Raw genomic sequence first — 19,969 nt, forward strand, 5'->3', positions numbered from 1 at the left:
GAGAGAGAGAGAAAGAGAGAGATCAACGCATACACAACACTGTTATATTTCACACAAATTCAATCTTTCCAAACCAGAAGTGACACTGTGCTCTGTTCACATGTCTACGAGCATTTTTGTCAGGACTATCTGTCGTGTATCTGCAACATTTCGTCTTTCGCCTCCAGTCTTTCTTGTAACATATATAAGCAATTTGTTCATATTTCTGTTCTCTATCAATGGCATCCCCTCCCATCCGGTCACTTAGCCCCCACACCGCCCCCAATGTTCATCTGGCTAATCGGAATTCTAAACAAAAATAGATTCGTTGCTTGCATGGTTAGTGGTCCACTTGGTGGTCCTGTGACAATCATTTCCATGTAAACTGAAGAGTTTACACTCTGCTATTAAACAGCAACAACAAACCTTTATACACACATGTGCATGCGCATACCTTGACACACCCACTGACAAACACTGACTTGCACACACGCACCAACCTTCCATCATTCGTACCTGAAAACAATTAAAATTTCACACATAAAAACAAAACGTACGTCCTTGCTCATGTTTATATTATGTGCGTACGAGCATACGTGCACAAGTACATGTATGCACACAGACACAGACACACAGACACACACACACACACACACACACACACACACACACACACATACAAACCACCTCATCCCCTAACACACACATACACAAATATAAACACGCTGCCCCCCACACCCTCACACCCCTCCCAGACACCTCCTCCTACACACACATACACACACACACACACACACACACACACACACACACACACACACACACACACACACACACACTCACACACGTACTTACCAATTTTGTACAAGCCAGACACGAACCCTGTCCCCTCACCGCACAGGTTGAAGACCACCACAGCCAGAGAGAGCACCTGGCACCAGCAGTATTGCACCATGGTCAACTGTCCCCCATCCCCTCTGTGCTGTGAAAGCAGCTGTATGTCATTGGCTAAACGTCCACCATCAAAGAGAATGCGCAGTGTCGACTGGTGGTCACTCCATCATGGTCAAAGTCCTTGTGACAGCCGGCTGCTTGCTCGTTTGTTCTCACGAAATGATTACGAAAGTTGGATGGAGACACTCTTCGTCACCCGCAGTCATTTTCAGGATGCATGCACTTCATTGGCTTCAATGGAATCCCCCTTTTTTTTTCCAGAACGGCGAAAAACCTTCACTGTTGTCAAATGTCATAGCTGTCGTTTAAACACACAAAAGGAAAACTTGTTATTTAAAAAAATTCCTGTATTTGCGTAACATACTTCAGCCTTCACACTAGACCAAACGAATCATAATCAACCACTTGCTTTGAACACGATATGAGCTGTAAAATTGTTGTTGCTCTGTTGTTTTTGTTCACAGGTTTAATATGTTTTCAGGATAAACACTTGCTTAAACCAAGAATGCTGCTGTTGTGCAGAAAGGCCAGTGGCCGTCAGGAGATCAGACGACTTTATCCGACGACACGTAACTGACGTTAATGGTTAGCATGGTCAATATGTACCTTCCCTGCGTCCTTTCCACATCAGCAATCGGTGATGTGATGTAGTTGCCGGATGGATTAATATCTGTGTTGAAAAAAGAATAGAACCATTATTATTATTATTATTATTATAAATATCATCATCATCATCATCATAATCAAAACGATTGTCATTATCAGTATCATTATTTTTGTTCGTTTTACTGTTTCACGACCATGGCCATCACTGACACATGGGTCCAGGATGATGATGATCTGACATTCACTTAATGAGGACAATAAAAAAAATGAAAGAAGCCGCATAAGCAAGGCACACACAGAGACACAGACACACACACACAGACAGACAGACAGACACACACACACACACACACACACATAGAGACTCACACACTCACACACACACACACACACGCGCGCACGCGCGCGCGCAAACACACACACACACACACACACACACACACACACACACACACATCCTTAAGGATTTCATGACAAAAAATGAAGTTGGGTCGAGTCACACACACACAAACAGACACACACACACACACAGACAGACACACACACACACACACACACACACACACACACACACACACACACATACACGCGCGCGAGCGCGGCAGGCAAATGTTTTAAGCATTCTTTTTGAAAATAAAACAAACTGTTAGACCAAAGCCATGGTGCACAAATATGGCCTTTTCAAAACTGTGGAGCCTGACAATAAATAAAATGAAATAGGTTTGTAGCAAGCCAGTTGCTAGTGGGCATCTCGGTGATGGAAACATGTTAAACAACGAAACAGTCGAAAAAATCGAAACTGTAAAATTAAAAAAAAAAAAATAAAAAAAAGGAAATAAAAAGAAACGCTTAAAACTACTTCAGAGAGAGCGAGCGAGCGAGCAAGAGAGAGACAGAGATACAGAGACAGAGACGGAGAAACAGAGACAGATATTGAGGGAGGGACAGACAAAATAGTAGCCTTAAGGTCAGTACTTACTCTACACACACACACACACACACACACACACACACACACACACACACACACACACACACAAAACCCAAACTTTTTTGAGGTCATCAATACCAATATATAACTCCATGCAATACTGACGATAAAAAAAAGAGTTGCTTGCACAATGGAGACATTTAATAGCCAGCTAAATCAAGCAAAATCTGTGCACTAAAGAACTGTAAACTATAATACGGTTGTAAACAAAGGATGTTCTAATGCCGGCATCTAATTTATTGTCAGATTGTGTGTAATTGCAGGATTCAGCTTGATGTGGCTCACTGCTCAACCACCCGAAACAGGGATCTCTCTCTCTCCACACACACACACACACACACACATATATATATATCTGTGTGTGTGTGTGTGTGTGTGTGTGTGTGTGTGTGTGTGTGTGTGTGTGTGTCTGTGTGTATACATATACACACACACACACACAAGGAGGCCTACTATGTTATATATCAGGGCTGCAAAAGTGGTCGCGTCAAGATCAGCTCTAAACCATACATAATTAACAAATAGTAAAGAGTGGTAACTCTCTCCATTACACAAGGTACACAACTTCAAGTCAGTGATGCTTGCGCTACCGATTCAGCTAGCACACAGGTAAATGAAAGGTACATTGGAACAAACCCAGACACTTCCTCAACATTGATTAACTTTTCTTCACAGCTTACGTCCTGTAAAGCGACCCCCATTAAAAATACACCGACCCTTTAACCCTTTCACTGCCAAACTCGCATTTATGCACAAGCTAGGCAGAGGACACATGTCACTGAAAGGCGACCAGATCATGGGTCTGTTATCGATGAACCTACTGCTCTTATGGTTCGATGGTAAGATAGGCAATATTTTCTACACATTACAGGGGGAATCCCCAGCTATTCTCAGACACCATCTTTTCTGTGCTTATAGCACAAGGGAATTTTGCACTCTGACTGGCGGTGAAAGTGTTAAAGGAAAACAACAACAACAACAACAACAACAACACCATACCATTACTACCACCATAACCACAGGATCTCAAACCTGAACGCCCTTGCAGCTAGGTCTACGGCTTATTCCAGCTTGATCGGCTATAAAGGGTGATTGATTTATCGATTAATGTGGATGCTTATAGCGTGCACAGTGTTTGATGTCAAACAGACACACACACACACACACACACACACACACACACACACACACACACACACATACACACACACACACAAAAAAAAACAACACCCGAACCACCACCACCCCCTCAGAAACGGAAACTGTCATTAAATCTGATACCGTGCCCAGTCAACAACAGATCGATTCCAAATTTACCTCAAACCGGTACGTCAACAGAGTTGGCCAATGTGATAAATTTCAGTTTGATTAGTTACACAGCGTGCTCAGTCCTTTGATGAGAAATATACAGAATCGACGGACAGACGGTCAGACAAAGCGAATCAAACCGATCCCATTATTTTACGAAGGATGCATGATACATGCTGACTATATTCTGTCTCTTTTCAAGAAACCAAAATCGACACGGCACTGGGTAATGGGTGGAGATTTTTACGATCTCCCAGGTCAACATATGTGCAGACCTGCTAGTGCCTGAACACCCTTCGTGCGTATATGCAAGCAGAAGATCAAATACGCACGTCAAAGATCCTGTAATCCATGTCAGCGTTCGGTGGGTTATGGAAACAAGAACATACCCAGCATGCACACCCCTGAAAACGGAGTATGGCTGCCTATATGGCGGGGTAAAAACGGTCATACACGTAAAAGCCCACTCGTGTACATACGAGTGAATGTGGGAGTTGCAGCCCACGAACGCAGAAGAAGAAGAAGAAGAAGACACGGCAATATTTCTACGAACACAAGAAAACGATTGCCTAAAAGAAGCGTTGTTGTGACAGTCGTTCAAGTCAAATCACCAAAAAAGGATGCAAACACGAAAACAAACGGAAATGGGCAGTTTAGAACATCATTCTGGGCGTTTTGTTTGTTTGTTTGTTTGTTCTTCACTTTGCACGGACATGGGCTGCAATTTTGCATTCCAGGGACACAATTTCTATTTTTGTTATAATTATATCCAGAGCTGATAGTTATGGCAGGAAAGTATGTGTGTACAACAACTACTTATCTCGGTTGAAGGGACTGTTTCCAACAGCTTCTTGTCTCGGTTGAATGGACTGTACCTATACAACAGCTACTTGTCACGGTTGAATGGACTGTATACAACAGCTACTTGTCACCGTTGAATGGACTGTATACAACAGCTACATGTCACCGTTGAATGGACTGTATACAACAGCTATTTGTCACCGTTGAATGGACTGTATACAACAGCTATTTGTCACTGTTGAATGGACTGTATACAACAGCTTCTTGTCTCGGTTGAATGGACTGTATACAACAGCTACTTGTCACCGTTGAATGGACTGTATACAACAGCTACTTGCCACCGTTGAATGGACTGTATACAACAGCTTCTTGTCTCGGTTGAATGGACTGTATACAACAGGTTCTTGTCACCGTTGAATGGACTGTATACAACAGCTTCTTGTCTCGGTTGAATGGACTGTACCTATACAACAGCTACATGTCACTGTTGAATGGACTGTATACAACAGCTTCTTGTCTCGGTTGAATGGACTGTACCTATACAACAGCTACATGTCACGGTTGAATGGATTGTATACAACAGCTACATGTCACCGTTGAATGGACTGTATACAACAGGTTCTTGTCTCGGTTGAATGGACTGTACCTATACAACAGCTACTTGTCACCGTTGAATGGACTGTATACAACAGCTACTTGTCTCGGTTGAATGGACTGTATACAACAGCTTCTTGTCTCGGTTGAATGGACTGTATACAACAGGTTCTTGTCTCGGTTGAATGGACTGTACCTATACAACAGCTACTTGTCACTGTTGAATGGACTGTATACAACAGCTTCATGTCACTGTTGAATGGACTGTATACAACAGCTACTTGTCTCGGTTGAATGGACTGTATACAACAGCTATTTGTCACCGTTGAATGGACTGTACCTATACAACAGCTATTTGTCACCGTTGAATGGACTGTACCTATAAAACAGCTATTTGTCACCGTTGAATGGACTGTACCTATACAACAGCTACATGTCACTGTTGAATGGACTGTATACAACAGCTTCTTGTCTCGGTTGAATGGACTGTACCTATACAACAGCTACTTGTCTCGGTTGAATGGACTGTACCTATACAACAGCTACTTGTCACCGTTGAATGGACTGTATACAACAGCTACATGTCACTGTTGAATGGACTGTATACAACAGGTTCTTGTCTCGGTTGAATGGACTGTACCTATACAACAGCTACTTGTCTCGGTTGAATGGACTGTACATATACAACAGCTACTTGTCTCGGTTGAATGATGATGGAGTCTCCCGCCGGACCGACGGATGAGTAGGCAGGCAGGCTTATCTGTCGGTGTGTGTCCTCATATGGGAGAAGAGGCCGATTCTGGATGCACAACACTTACCACAGGTGTTGCAAGGGAAAACGTCTCCAGAAGTTGAGCCCTGCTTCCTTCGCTTACGCTTCCCTGACCAGCACAGGTGACTTTTTTTTTTTAGTGAAGAGGAATGGACTGTACCTATACAACAGCTGCTTGTCACCATTGAATGAACTCTGTTGTCTCTTCCAGTCCGTGTATCGAACACACACTTCGCAGACAGAATACGCTCTGGCTCTATCGACGCGTTGATTACGGGCTGTGTGCAAACGCATTCAAACGAGGTGATAATTGATGGCCAGGGAAACAAACGAAAGAGTCTGAACAATAATTCTTGCGGACGAGGACCGGGCGGCGAGGAATCTGAGGCAAGTGAGAGTCTATGAGAGCGTCTGGCTGCAAAATCTTAAACTAAGTGACGTGATACAAGGTCAAAACTCCATGAATCCACACCGACAGAATTGCTAGACCACCTCATAGACAAGTTACTACTCTTCCACCACCTCCATTGCTTCAGTTTCAGTTTCAAGGAGGTGTTCAAGTTAAGCGTGTGGACTGATCCATTTACGATGGACCAGATCTATTAAAAAGAGACTGCAAAAAATAAAAATAAAAATAAATAAATAAATAAATAAATAAATAAAAGAAAAAGGGACGAGATGCCTGACCTCTCTCTCTCCGTCTCTCTCTCCACCCCCCACCCCCCACCCCCCTCTACACACACACTATTTGGAAGACATTTGCCTGTATATTTCAGGACGACTGTTTTTTGTTTTTTATTTGTCTTTTTTCCCCCCTTCTTCTTTTGCAGGACTGTTTCCCATCGAAGCGTTGACCGTGAAACAGCCATTCATGGCACAACCATACCACTTGCTTCCGGCCATTTTCTATCGCCTTTTTTTTTTTGCTCGTGTCTGAGAATGGGTCGTTCTGGATTTTTGTACACTACTTTTCATTTCACTCAATGCAGTCTTGTGGGAAAGGCTGCCTGGTGGTGGTGACCTTTCTCTTGTTTTGACAGTGACGTTGTTGCAACACGCGAGTGTCCGAACCCCCGGGGACAGTCCGTGTCACCAACCAAACAATCAATAGTGGAAAATGGGAGTGGTGGCCCAGTGGTAACGCGTCCGCTTCATTAAGATAAAAGGCCAAAGGATCTCAGGGCACTGGATCGATTCCCCACATTCGTCAGAATGTCCTTCTCCTCCACTACACCCTGTATGGTGGTCTGGACGCTAGTCATTTGGATGAAACGATAAGCTGAGGTCCCGTGTGTAGCATGTGCGCAGCGTACGTAAAAAGAAACCACAGCAATAAAAGGATTGTTCCTTGCAATATTCTGTAGTAAAATCCACTTTAATCGGAAAAGAAATGCCTTTACAGACATACAAAATAACAGAAAAGCAAGAACAAAAGACAGAAAAAAAAGAAAAAAAAGTTTGTGTTGTACTGTATCAGCTTAGCGGATTCCACGTACAGAAATTTGTCGTGACCAAATTGCAAAACAATACAATAGAATACTACACAATGCAGCACAACACAATGCGACACAACACCCACTCGCACTCTTTTTTTTTCTTTTCTGTTTTTTAACCAGTGAAGCTTGTCACGGTTTGGTGGCTGCAACTGCATGAAAACAACACACAGAAAACGGGGAAGGGGGGCGTGGGGGAGCGGGGGGGGGGGGGGGGGGGGGGGGAGGGGAGAGGAGACCAGTAGAAAACAATGCCATTTTCCATAATGATGATACAGAATGTTCTTCTGTCATGTAAATTAGAGCTGATGGGGGAAAAAAAGACCAGAGAGAGAGACAGGCAGACAGACAAAAAGAGAGAGGCAGAAACGGGGGAGGGGGTGTGGGGGAGCGGGGGGAGGGGGGGAGAGGAGAGGAAACCAGTAGAGAACAATGCCATTTTACATAATGATGATATAGAATGTTCTTCTGTCATGTAAAATTTAATTAGACTGATGGGGAAAAATACCACAGAGAGAGACAGGCAGACAGAAAGAGAGAGGCAGAAAATGGGGGAAGGGAGCGTGGAGGGGGGAGGAGACCAGTAGAGATCAATGCCATTTTCCATAATGATGATACAGAATGTTCTTCTGTCATGTAAATTAGAGCTGATGGGGAAAAAAAGACCAGAGAGAGAGACAGGCGGACAGACAGACAGAAAGAGAGAGGCAGAAAATGGGGGAAGGGAGCGTGGAGGGGGGGAGGAGACCAGTAGAGAACAACGTCATTTTCCATAATGATGATATAGAATGTTCGTCTGTCATGTAAAATTTAATTAGACTGATGGGGAAAAATACCAGAGAGAGAGACAGGCGGACAGACAGACAGAGGCAGAAGACGGGGGAGGGGGCGTGGGGGAGCGGGGTGGAGGGGGGAGGAGACCAGTAGAGAACAACGTCATTTTCCATAATGATGATATAGAATGTTCGTCTGTCATGTGGAATTTAATTAGACTGATGGGGAAAAATACCACAGAGAGAGAGACAGGCGGACAGACAGACAGAGGCAGAAGACGGGAGAGGAGGGCATGTGGGCGCGGGGTGGGGTGGGGGTGGGGGGTTGGGGAGAGGACACCAGTAGAAAACAATGCCATTTTCCATAATGATGATACAGAATGTTCTTCTGTCATGTAAATTAGAGCTGATGGGGAAAAAAAGACCAGAGAGAGAGACAGGCAGACAGACAGACAGAAAGAGAGAAGCAGAGACTGAGACAGAGAGAGACAAAGACAGACGGAGAGAGAGAGAGACACACACACACACACACACACACACACACACACACACAGAGTCAGAGACTTGCATGATTCATCAGAAACATCAACCTACCCGTCAACCGTCACTCAGAAGCCGCCTTCTCGTGGCGTTCAGAATTAAATGCGTCGTTCATGAATGAATAAGTACCAGCTCCCCACGACCAACATCATATCATGACCTGGAGAAAAGTTGTGTGCCGCGTGCGTTACCACTTGGCTGTTGCGCCCGTCAGACACTTGCATGAATCGTCACGCAAACCTTCCCGTGGAATGTCAACCGTCACTCATAAGCCGTCCTCTAGTGGCGTTCTCTATGGGTTTGCAAAACTTAAAGGCGTCATCATAAAATTAATAATTAGTATACCAACTCCCCGCGACCACCATCATATCACGACTGGTGAAAGGTTATGCGCCGCGTGTGTTACCGGTAGCCAGAAACAACAAGACGTTCTGATGGAGGCAGGCCATCTGCCCATGGCAACGGGCTACCGGGTGGGTGGGGATCACGAGAGAACAGTGTGTAAAACTACACGGACACGAACATGATAATGCTTGAGAGTCAATGGTCAATACTAACACCAACAGGGAGAGAGCCACAGAGAGAGACAGAGACAGACAGACTGACAGACAGATCGCCCCCCCCCCCCCCCCCATTCCCCGCTCCCACATACACGCAGATGATGGTCATGGTTCAATTTTCAAACCAATATCTGAATATCTACAGACGGGAAAATATTATTTACAGAACTGATTTTTCACTAACCATCTTTTTATCAGTATGATGATGATGATGATGATGATGAAGATCATTATTATTATTATCACTTCCATCATTATCATTTTAAGCTATTTATCTGTTTATTCATTTTTGCATGGGGGTAGTGCGCGTGTGTCCGAAGAAGAGGAAGGAACAGAGGGAGAATTCACCTGCACCATTAATCACGTTCACCAAATTGTTAAGTTCAAAGATTCAAAGTCATTTAATCGTTTTGCCCCTTTTGGGGGTGTGTAAGGATGCGTTAGTTAACTATTGTAAAACTATGAGTCCCGCTAACTCTTGTTTTCCAGGCCAAAAACAATATGGAAGAGAAGTATCCTAGAGGAACAGTATCAACTCCTCGTTCCAAACGATGACTGGCATGTCACGTCGGAATGCATTCAAAGTCTATGACTTTTCACACAGCCACTGAGTTCGTCTGTCAATAGCATACACAGTGTATTCACACAGATACTAAATTCGTCTGTCAATAGCCGACAGTCTGTTCACACAGACACTGAGTTCGTCTGTCAATAGCCGACAGTCTATTCACACAGCCACTGAGTTCGTCTGTCAATAGCCGACAGTCTATTCACACAGCCACTGAGTTCGTCTATCAATAGCCAATAGTGTATTCACACAGCCACTGAGCTCGTCTGTCAATATCCCACAAAGTGTATTCACACAGATACTAAATTCGTCTGTCAATAGCCTACAGTGTATTCACACAGCCACTGAGCTCATCTGTCAATAGCCGACATAGCGTATTCACACAGCTACCGAGTTCGTCCGTCAATATCCTACAGGGTATTCACACAGCCACTGAGCTCATCTGTCAATATCCTACAAAGTGTATTCACACATACACTAAATTCGTCTGTCAATAGGCGACAGTCTATTCACAGCCACTGAGCTCATCTGTCAATAGCCTACACAGTGTATTCACACAGACACTGAGTTTGGATCGCGACTTTGTTCTTGTGGGTGAAGGGGCAGTGGTTTGGAGGGGGTGGGAGGAGTGGGAAGGCAGCCCGCGGTGGGCAGACACTTGCCGATATGATTCATCACAAACACCAACCCGTAGACAGTCAACCGTCACTCAGAAGCCGTCCTCTTGTGGCGTTGCCTGTGGATTTACAAAATTAATGGTGTCATTCATATTTAATATCAACTCTCCATGACCAACATCATGATTGGTGGAAAGATTTGGGTGCCGCGTGCTTTACCGACAGGAAAAGAGAGAGAACGGGGGGAGGGGGAAGAGAGAGGGTGAGATGGGGGAGAAAGAGAGAGGAGAGAGAGAAACAGAGGGAGAGATAAAGAGAGAGGGAAAGAAAAGAAAGAACCAGAGAGAGAGGGAGAGAGAGAGATAGGGAAAGAGAGGAAGAGAGAGAGACAGAGCGAGACAGATCGAGAGAGAGAGCATGTTGGGGAGAGAGATGTTACGAGTTTGAACTGTCGGTGCCCTTAGTTTCAGGCTGCCTTTCCATGCCTTTCTGGTTTTATCAAAATCAATACAACACCCGTCAGATCGCGTGCAAGATGCTAGATTTAATCCAGCTTGAGTTACAGACCAGCCATCCGCACAGGTATGCATCATGGCTGAAGACAGGTGGAGAATAAATGATCCGCTCTAACGTATACATCAATCATTCCGCGCCGCTTTTTTTTTTTTATTAATCATTCAGCACACCTTACCGCCTAAAAATCGATTCCATATGAAAATGAGCTGGCCTCTAAAGAAAACCAGTAGCTAAAAAAAAAAAAAAAAAGCCTCAAAAACCAGATTCGATTTAGCGATCTCCATGTCGTAGAGCTTTCAACGCCTCCATGTCAATGAATATTTCGCTTGAGTAATAACCACCGCATTGCTTAAAATATGTCGTTAATTGTGACTTGTTGATTTAGCAACAGATCGGTTCTAGATTTACCCCAAACCTTGACTGCAATGCCACTGGGTGAATGCCGATGGCTGGTGGAAAGGATTGATGCAAGGAGCAGGGCTGAGGCAGTAACGTCTCCCACTGCACATAGCTGCACAATCTCAGCATCGTAATGTCGCACAGTGAACAGTTCTTAGATCTATAGTAACAGGAAGCTATTTTCGTAACCAGTATACTTTACATTCCTTCTACTATCTGGAAAGACAATCGTTTAATTAACAGTGTACATTATTTCACCTGCTGCACGTGATCCTTCTCCTGCTGTAGAGGTAGTGAAGGAGTAGGAACAATTTGCGACATATTCACATTTGCCTCGAATCATTGACAACATCAGAAAGCTTCATGAATCGTTTCCTTTTCATTCAGAATCTAGATAAGCATGTTCCGGATGTGGATGATTTCGTTTATGGCTGTGCAAGCTAGTTTGCTAGTGTATAACACTGGCTCTTGTCTTGTTTGAGAGTGACTTTGTGTGTTGGTAATGCCAAGCCCGGAGTTGTTGCAAAGTACTGGAAAAACCACAATAGCAAACAAAGGAAACAATGCAAAATCAGCCACACACATTGATTTTGCTACCGCTACCGACGAAGTTTTGTCGCGTCTTCTCCCGTGATGAACAAGAAAAGAAAACAAACAAACAAATAAAAACAGTCGCAGAGAATAGGATAATACAAGATTGCAGACAAATGAATCATATAATCCTGCTATAGTGTCTAAACTGAACACTGATGAAAGCAACAGAAACCAACATGAGAAGATGAAAACAAAGAGCTTTGAAAATCTGAAGGTGATTGACTGAAAGTCATTTCTTTGACAAAGGATATCGGAAGTGGGAAGTGTTAAAAAAACAAAACAAAAAACAAAAAACAAAACAAAAACAACAACAAAAAAACAAAACAACAACAACAACAACAACAACAACAACAACACACACACACACACACACACACACAAACAAAAAAACAAAACAAAAAAAACCAAAACAAAAAACCAAAACAGAACACCTCACCACTCTTCCTTCCTACCCATCCAAACATTCTTTCTAAAATGATCAGGATCTCAGGAACATTGATATTGGAATTATGGCATGGTAATATTCGAGGCATTTCAGCAGAAGTAACACACACACACACACACACACACACACACACACACAGAGGAATCAGGCATGTTCTTCGTACCTAAAATGCAGTCTCAGATCTGGAAGGTAGCAATCACCTCGGTTCCAGTTTGTGCAAACACCATGCGACACTAATGAGATCGACAGTCAACACATGGGTGAAATCCAGTTTTAGGAATCAATACAAAGGGTTCGTCAAGTGGGCGTATGGGGGCCTACATGTATAATAAGAGTTTGTACAGATGGTATTGGAGAGAGAGAGAGAGAGAGAGAGAGAGAGTTTCAGTTTCAGTAGCTCAAGGAGGCGTCACTGCATTCGGACAAATCCATATACGCTACATCTGCCAAGCAGATGCCTGATCAGCAGCGTAACCCAACGCGCTTAGTCAGGCCTTGAGGGAGAGAGAGAGAGAGAGAGAGAGAGAGAGAGACTTTTAAGTGAATGTACTGAACATATATTAGCATACTTGCACACCTGCTATTGTTTTCACATACAAATAGGCGTTGTAATAACAAATCGTATAATGCAGAGTAAATCTGAGGGAAATAACATTAACATTATATTAGTTCATGAAAATTGAGAGACAGACAGACAGACAGACAGACAGACATTAATACTGAAATCATGGCAGACTGACAGACAGACTCAGAGAGAACAATAGTATTCACCTTCCAAAATTTAACAGCTACAAAAGAATAGGTTATGCAATAATGTGAATTATTCATGTGACCAAGCGCTATGCTTGCTCCAATATTTGCCTCACGCACAAGCTGTATTAGCTTGCCTCACGCATAAGCTGTATTAGCAGACGACAGTTTTCCCTCCTAACCCGCGCACAGGATTGTGTGACGTCACTCCGCTTACATCATTTTGTCCTCGCCAGACCACTTGCTCGGCCAGTGTCGCATCGCGGTACATCATTGGCTGAGAGCAGACTTGTGTTTCTGTTCCACCGTAATTAATTAATACCTCTTTTGTCAGATCAGTAAACTACAAGTATTATATACTGGCAGAATCGTCGCAATTCCATCTTTAAATCTATTCCATTTATGTTTGCCTACGTTAAACTGATTTAACGCAGTTTGTAATTTTCAGCGACGAGCTCGTTAAAACTGACCCTGTTCAGGTGACTTAAATTAAGATTATAAATTCATCTTAAATAATCAACACTTCATTTTATACTCATTATACAGTAGGTGTTAAGCTCTTTCTTTTGCAACTTATCCGACGTAAATCGGTTCAGGAATCATTTAGAAATCTGTCACTGAACACCTTGTAACAAACACAATAAATTATTGTCATCGGATTCTCCGTGATTAGTGACGATCTGCTCGCAAGCACACGTGACGGCCTTTGCGGTCCGCTAAACTTGCATAAATTGGCGCAGTGAGGGATGAGTGGTGAAACAACTCCAACCGAACAAACTTGACCTTAAGGGTGTAGACGCCAATAGGTCGTTAAACTCCAATAGTAGGATGAGTGGTCATTTCATACCTGGTCAGTCATCTGACCTGCTCTCTCTCTCTCTTGCTGCGTCGAGCAGTGTGTTGTGTCGTGTGTGCCCCCACAACGGCTTACACCTCGCTACGTATTGTTGCACTATCTTCTTTTTTTATCTTCTCATCATCTTCTCCTTTATGTCTTCTTCTCATTATCTCTTCTCTTAGTTCTTCTCCTTTAGTTTATAACTATTGTAAATAAACCAATAGAAAACCCCATTTGTGACTGGCCTCTATATGTTCCTGGCCTGTGCGTGGGATCTTGTCTATCCTTTCATTCAATCAATCAGTATTTAGTTAAGTCTTTTGTGCCGTACCCTTGAATAACCACTCGGTACACGGCCACATTCATTCATAAATTTCTTTGCGCAACACACCCAGTTAAGAAAGTTTGTCTTTCAGGATGAAACGAAAAAGCAGGAAAACAACAACAACAGCAAGGAGGGATAGCTGACATCTGTCTTCAGTGATCAGTAACCCCTTTTCCCTAATGAGCTCATGAATCAATGAATTGAGTCTCACACATCGGGATCCCAAATGACAAATTGTGTGCGTGTGACGGCATTTGGTTCATGAATGTTTAGCAGGCTCTATCAGCTGATGCTGAGGATCGTGTAAAAGGCATAGATATGTATCATAACAACCAGTTTTCTTATAAGAATACTTGGATACTCAGTATGAACAAAACAAACAAATCATTATGATCATATTATGATTGTTGTTATCATCATCATCATTATCAGTATTATTTTCATCAGTATTATCATTATTGTTGTTGTTGTTATTATTGCTATTCTATCCATTATCATTTAATTTCTAACCAAGCTTCTTTCGGAAGGAAGAAACTGTGTAACTGTAGAAGCAGAGAGAAAACAACAACAGCAACAACAACAACAAGAAATAAACAAACAAATAGAGCACACGTGTATTATTCGTTATAAGTAGGCCTACCAAGTCGTAAATAAACAGTTGTGCACCATCACCATCCACAACTAAATATATTTTCCAGGTTACGAAAGGAATGGATCAGATGTATCCATAACGAATGACTCCTAGATCCGTCTGTGATAAGAAACTCCAGGGAGAGCTGTTCAAGGTCTTCGGAGAAGAAGCCTGTTATAATGGTGACCCGTCGACGACGACGACGAAGGTTGGTTGTACACAACTCTCGTCAGTTCTGATGAGGTATCCGCACACTCGGGGGCGGTGGAGACACCTGAGTGCTGCAGGCATCTCGATCTGGTCTACATGATGTCCTAAAGGCTGCAGAAACGGACTCCTGTTAGAGACGCCTGCGTGTTTACGTAAAACTCGCAACACTCACTGCGAGTTCATGCACTGGGCTGACCGGGTGAACTCGTAAGACATGTTACACAACTTCTTTGTCTTAGTGACCGTGTTATTGTGAATTGTACCGGGTAAGGGTGGGTGGGGATGGCGTGTGAGGGTGTCTAGCCGGGTTTGAAACTACCAGGGTGGCGGAACACATCTATCATTCATTGTTCACGCCACGTCGTTGATTACCACACAGACGTGGTCCCTTGACCGTCTTGTTCTGAAGAGGACAAAGACATGAGACAGTTTGAATGTATCATTGGGGACCCGTACTCACTTCTACATTCAACGTGATGACATATGTTCACCTGGAGTACACATGTTACTTCAACACTTATTTGTCACAAACGTTCTCGTTTGAAACTGTGGAAAATGTCTTCGATACGAAACACATAACCATTTTTTCATACAAGGAAATACATCAGATGCATATACATTACCACTTTACCGCGTTTCGCCACTAATGACCTTCAGATGTATTGATAAACCAAAACTTACGGAGAGCAGCAAAGTCCTCCAAGCTGAAAAATCTTGCACGCTAAACAAATCTCATTTAGAGCACGAACGAAACGCAACCTTTCGCCGCGAAAGCCCTGTGCAGAATCCTCAACTACAATGCGACGTAGTTGACCATCGGTTCAACGATATACACACAAATCCGAAGACTTTGTCCGTTGACCCAAGGATATATCCACACAACCACTGAGTATGTCCATTGACCAAAAGAAGTAACTTAACAATTACCGAACTTGTTCTATGGCTCTGATATTGTTGGCTAGGGGTTCAAGAAAAGGGAGGAGAGGTATTCTGGAGTTGACTCAACATAAATATAAATTCCTAAATCGACAATGGCACTCAGGAAGAAGCAGTCCATCAACTGTGTTCTCTCTTTGCATGGTAAAGGAACGAATGGAACAGTGATGAACCAAAGGCACCCATTGTGATCAATATTCATTCCCATAATTATCCCGTGTGATGACAGGTGGAAGGTTTGGTGACTCGCGCGTGCGTTACCGACAGCGCTGGAGCGAGCGAGCGAGAGAGAGAGAGAGAGTCTAGTAAAAGGGGACATTTCACTTTCTCTCTCGATATAATAAATCGTACGTATATGGCGCAAATTCCCCTTGCAATGGGCTCTAAGTGCTGTACATGAAACAACACATATGCAATAGTGCATAATAACATACCTCAGCACATGTTAAAAAAGCACATGTAGGTGTATCTATACACTCAGACAATACTACAAATTACAGTTATGAACACACACACACACACACACACACACACACACACACACACACATGACAAAAATACCCTACATGCACACACGCACACACACATGCATACACACGCTCATGCACACACACACACACACACACACACACACACACACACATGCATACACACACACACACACACACACACACACACACACACACACACACACACGCACACACACATGCATACACACGCTCATGCACACACACACACACACACACACACACACACACATGACAAAAATACCCTACATGCACACACGCACACACACATGCACACACACGCTCATGCACACACACACACACACACACACATACACACACACACACACACACACACACACACATTTTTTTTTCTCTGATGAATTCAGTAGAGGTCAAAGTGGAGTGGGCACGAGGAGGAAGAATACAGGCAATTAGCTATGCTTAACCACACCCAAAGGCCTGTTTAAATAGATGGGCTTTCAAGTTTGTTTTTGAAAGAGGACAGCGTTGGTAAGTGACGGAGATCCAGTGGAAGAGAATTCCAGACAGAAGGTGCTTGACACTGAAAGGCTCTTTTGCCAAATGTCTATGAAGACGTTTTGTGGAATTGAAGGAGTTTTTCAGCAGAAGACCTGAGAGAACGGGAAGGGGTGTTATATAAAGGACAGTTGATAAGTAAGAAGGGAGAGATCCTTCAAAGTGGAAAAAGCCAATATGGCAATTTCGTATTGAATTCAATACTGGATGGGTAACCGATGAAGTCGACGTAAAAGTGCGGTAACGTGATTTTTTTTTTTTTTTTTTTTTTTTTTTTTGACTTTCTGAAAATACGTCCAGCGTTGTTCAAAATCATCTGAAGGCGTGACAACAAATCAGAAGGCAGACCAGTGAATTGCAGATGTCAGTGCGACTTAGGGTCAAGGAACAAACAAGCTGAGTGGTTGCTTCAATAGTTAGATACAGTCGAATGGTACGGATTTTCCTCAGTTGGAAGTTGGCAGTTTTACATGAATCACACACACACACACACACACACACACACACACACACACACACACACATATATATATATATATATATATATATTATATATACAATATGTATAATATACATATTGATAGATAGATACATAGATAGATCCGTTGGGAAAACTGGTCGCTGGGGTAAACAGTTAACTAACTTATGGACAAAACACAACGAACAACATAATGTCACTGACCATAATGAGGAAACAAAAAAACCTACACGAGACCAACCCCATCACACACACACACACACACACACACACACACACACACACACACACGTACACACACACACACGCACACAGAAGTTGAAACGCCCACACCACATTTTAACAGATGGGGGGAAAACCCACATCAGCACAGATCCAACGGTGTCCCCTGCGCACCAACGATATCCTCTACAGGAACACATCAATATATCAACTAACGAGCATAACGTGCGTATTTTCACCACCAGAGGGTGCATCCTCCTGTCACTGACGGATTGATGTCATGGGCAATCCACGGCGGGGAAAGCTTTCAATGAGAATGAGGATGAGGATGAGATCAGTATCTAGAGTGAAATGTTTGCTGGCTCAGTGGAATCACGTGTGTGTGCTGTCGTGTCAGTCGAATAAACAGTTCCCTTACCTCCCCCCCCTTCCCTCCCATCTCTCCACCCACACACCCCACCACCACCACCCCACTACCCCGTGTGTACGATACCAAATATGTTGTCGAGCAGTGAACAATTGGACAAGCCACTCGTTGCAGTAAAACCACAGAGGTCTCTGAAGACGTGTGAGGGATCGTTTACTTATTCATTCATTTATCTATCTAACTATTTATCTCAAGTGTTCGTCGTGACCATTAACCCATTCACAACTGGATCACCACTAGTACGCTAATCAGTTTTGGGTTGCCGCCTCACTGAGCAAAGATCGAACTTACAGGTCAGGATGTCAGTCATCGTTCTTAATTGTATTCAATCTGGAATCCTTCCTCTTGTGGAAAATATCCCCTTTGTTCAGCAGAATAACCCGCGCGACTGGAAATGTACATGAGAAGTGAAAAACACGCCTTAACTCACTTAGTACGGCCAGTCCTCTCTTCTCCTCTACACAGACCCCTCGGATGTCCAGCGGGTGTCTGAATGACCCAATCTTTAGCTTCCGTCGTCAGAACTGTGGTATTCCTTGTCAACATTCACCTCTTCAGTATAAGAGCCTTATGCTTGCAATATTTTGATGATGGTAATTGTGGTGAAACGCTGTTAACGTCGTCTCTTTCGCCGTTCGTATGGAAAGAGTTAACTCATTCACAACTGGATCACCACTAGTACGCTATTCAGTTTTGGGTTGCCGCCTCACTGAGCAAAGATTGAACTTACAGGTCAGGATGTCAGTCATCGTTCTTAATTGTATTCAATCTGGAATTCTTCCTCTTGTAGAAAATATCGCCTTTTGTTCAGCAGAATAACCCGCGCGACTGAAAATGTACATGAGAAGAGGAAAACACGCCTTAACTCACTCAGTACGGCCAGTCCTCTCTTCTCCTCTACACAGACCCCTCGGATGTACAGTGGGTGTCTGAATGACCCAACCTTTAGCTTCCGTCGTCAGAATTGTGGTATTCTTTGTCAACATTCACGTCTTCAGTATAAGAGCCTTACGCTTGCAATATTTTGATGATGGTAATTGTGGTGAAACGCTGTTAACGTCGTCTCTTTCGCCGTTCGTATGGAAAGAGTTAACTCATTCACAACTGGATCACCACTAGTACGCTATTCAGTTTTGGGTTGCCGCCTCACTGAGCAAAGATTGAACTTACAGGTCAGGATGTCAGTCACCGTTCTTAATTGTATTCAATCTGGAATCCTTCCTCTTGTGGAAAATATCACTTTTGTTCAGCAGAATAACCCGCGCGACTGGAAATGTACACGAGAAGTGGAAAACACGCCTCAAGTGTGTGCCACGCTGAATGAGACAGGACACAAATGCTGAACGCCTGAAGACAGGCTGTCGGTCGGCTCTACACAGGTAGGCAGCCTGTGTTGTGTAAATGACTCTGTGTGTTTGTAAATCGTTTCGAGTTTGGTCTCCGACAGAAGATAAGTGCTACATAAATGATTGTTTTTATATAACAATAATAATAATAATAATATAATGATGATACTAAAGATAATAATGACAATAAAAAAAATGATGATAATCATCTTATTTCAGCAAACGGTGTAGCATGGGTGTAGAGGAATAA

General features: G+C 43.3%; 1 protein-coding gene across 1 annotated transcript in view; it reads right to left on the reverse strand.

Moving 5' to 3' along the window:
* The window catches only part of LOC143296593 (uncharacterized), an 18,823-nt gene extending 17,862 nt beyond the window's left edge, over positions 1 to 961 (reverse strand). The window contains exon 1 of the mRNA XM_076608618.1: positions 835 to 961. Coding sequence (XP_076464733.1) covers positions 835 to 934 — 100 coding nt within the window. The 5' untranslated portion in view covers positions 935 to 961. The remainder of the gene's footprint in view (positions 1 to 834) is intronic.
* Between the last annotated feature and the right edge of the window lie 19,008 nt (positions 962 to 19,969).

This window comes from Babylonia areolata, chromosome 21 (assembly GCF_041734735.1).
Source record: "Babylonia areolata isolate BAREFJ2019XMU chromosome 21, ASM4173473v1, whole genome shotgun sequence".
In the NCBI taxonomy this organism is placed as follows: domain Eukaryota; kingdom Metazoa; phylum Mollusca; class Gastropoda; order Neogastropoda; family Buccinidae; genus Babylonia; species Babylonia areolata.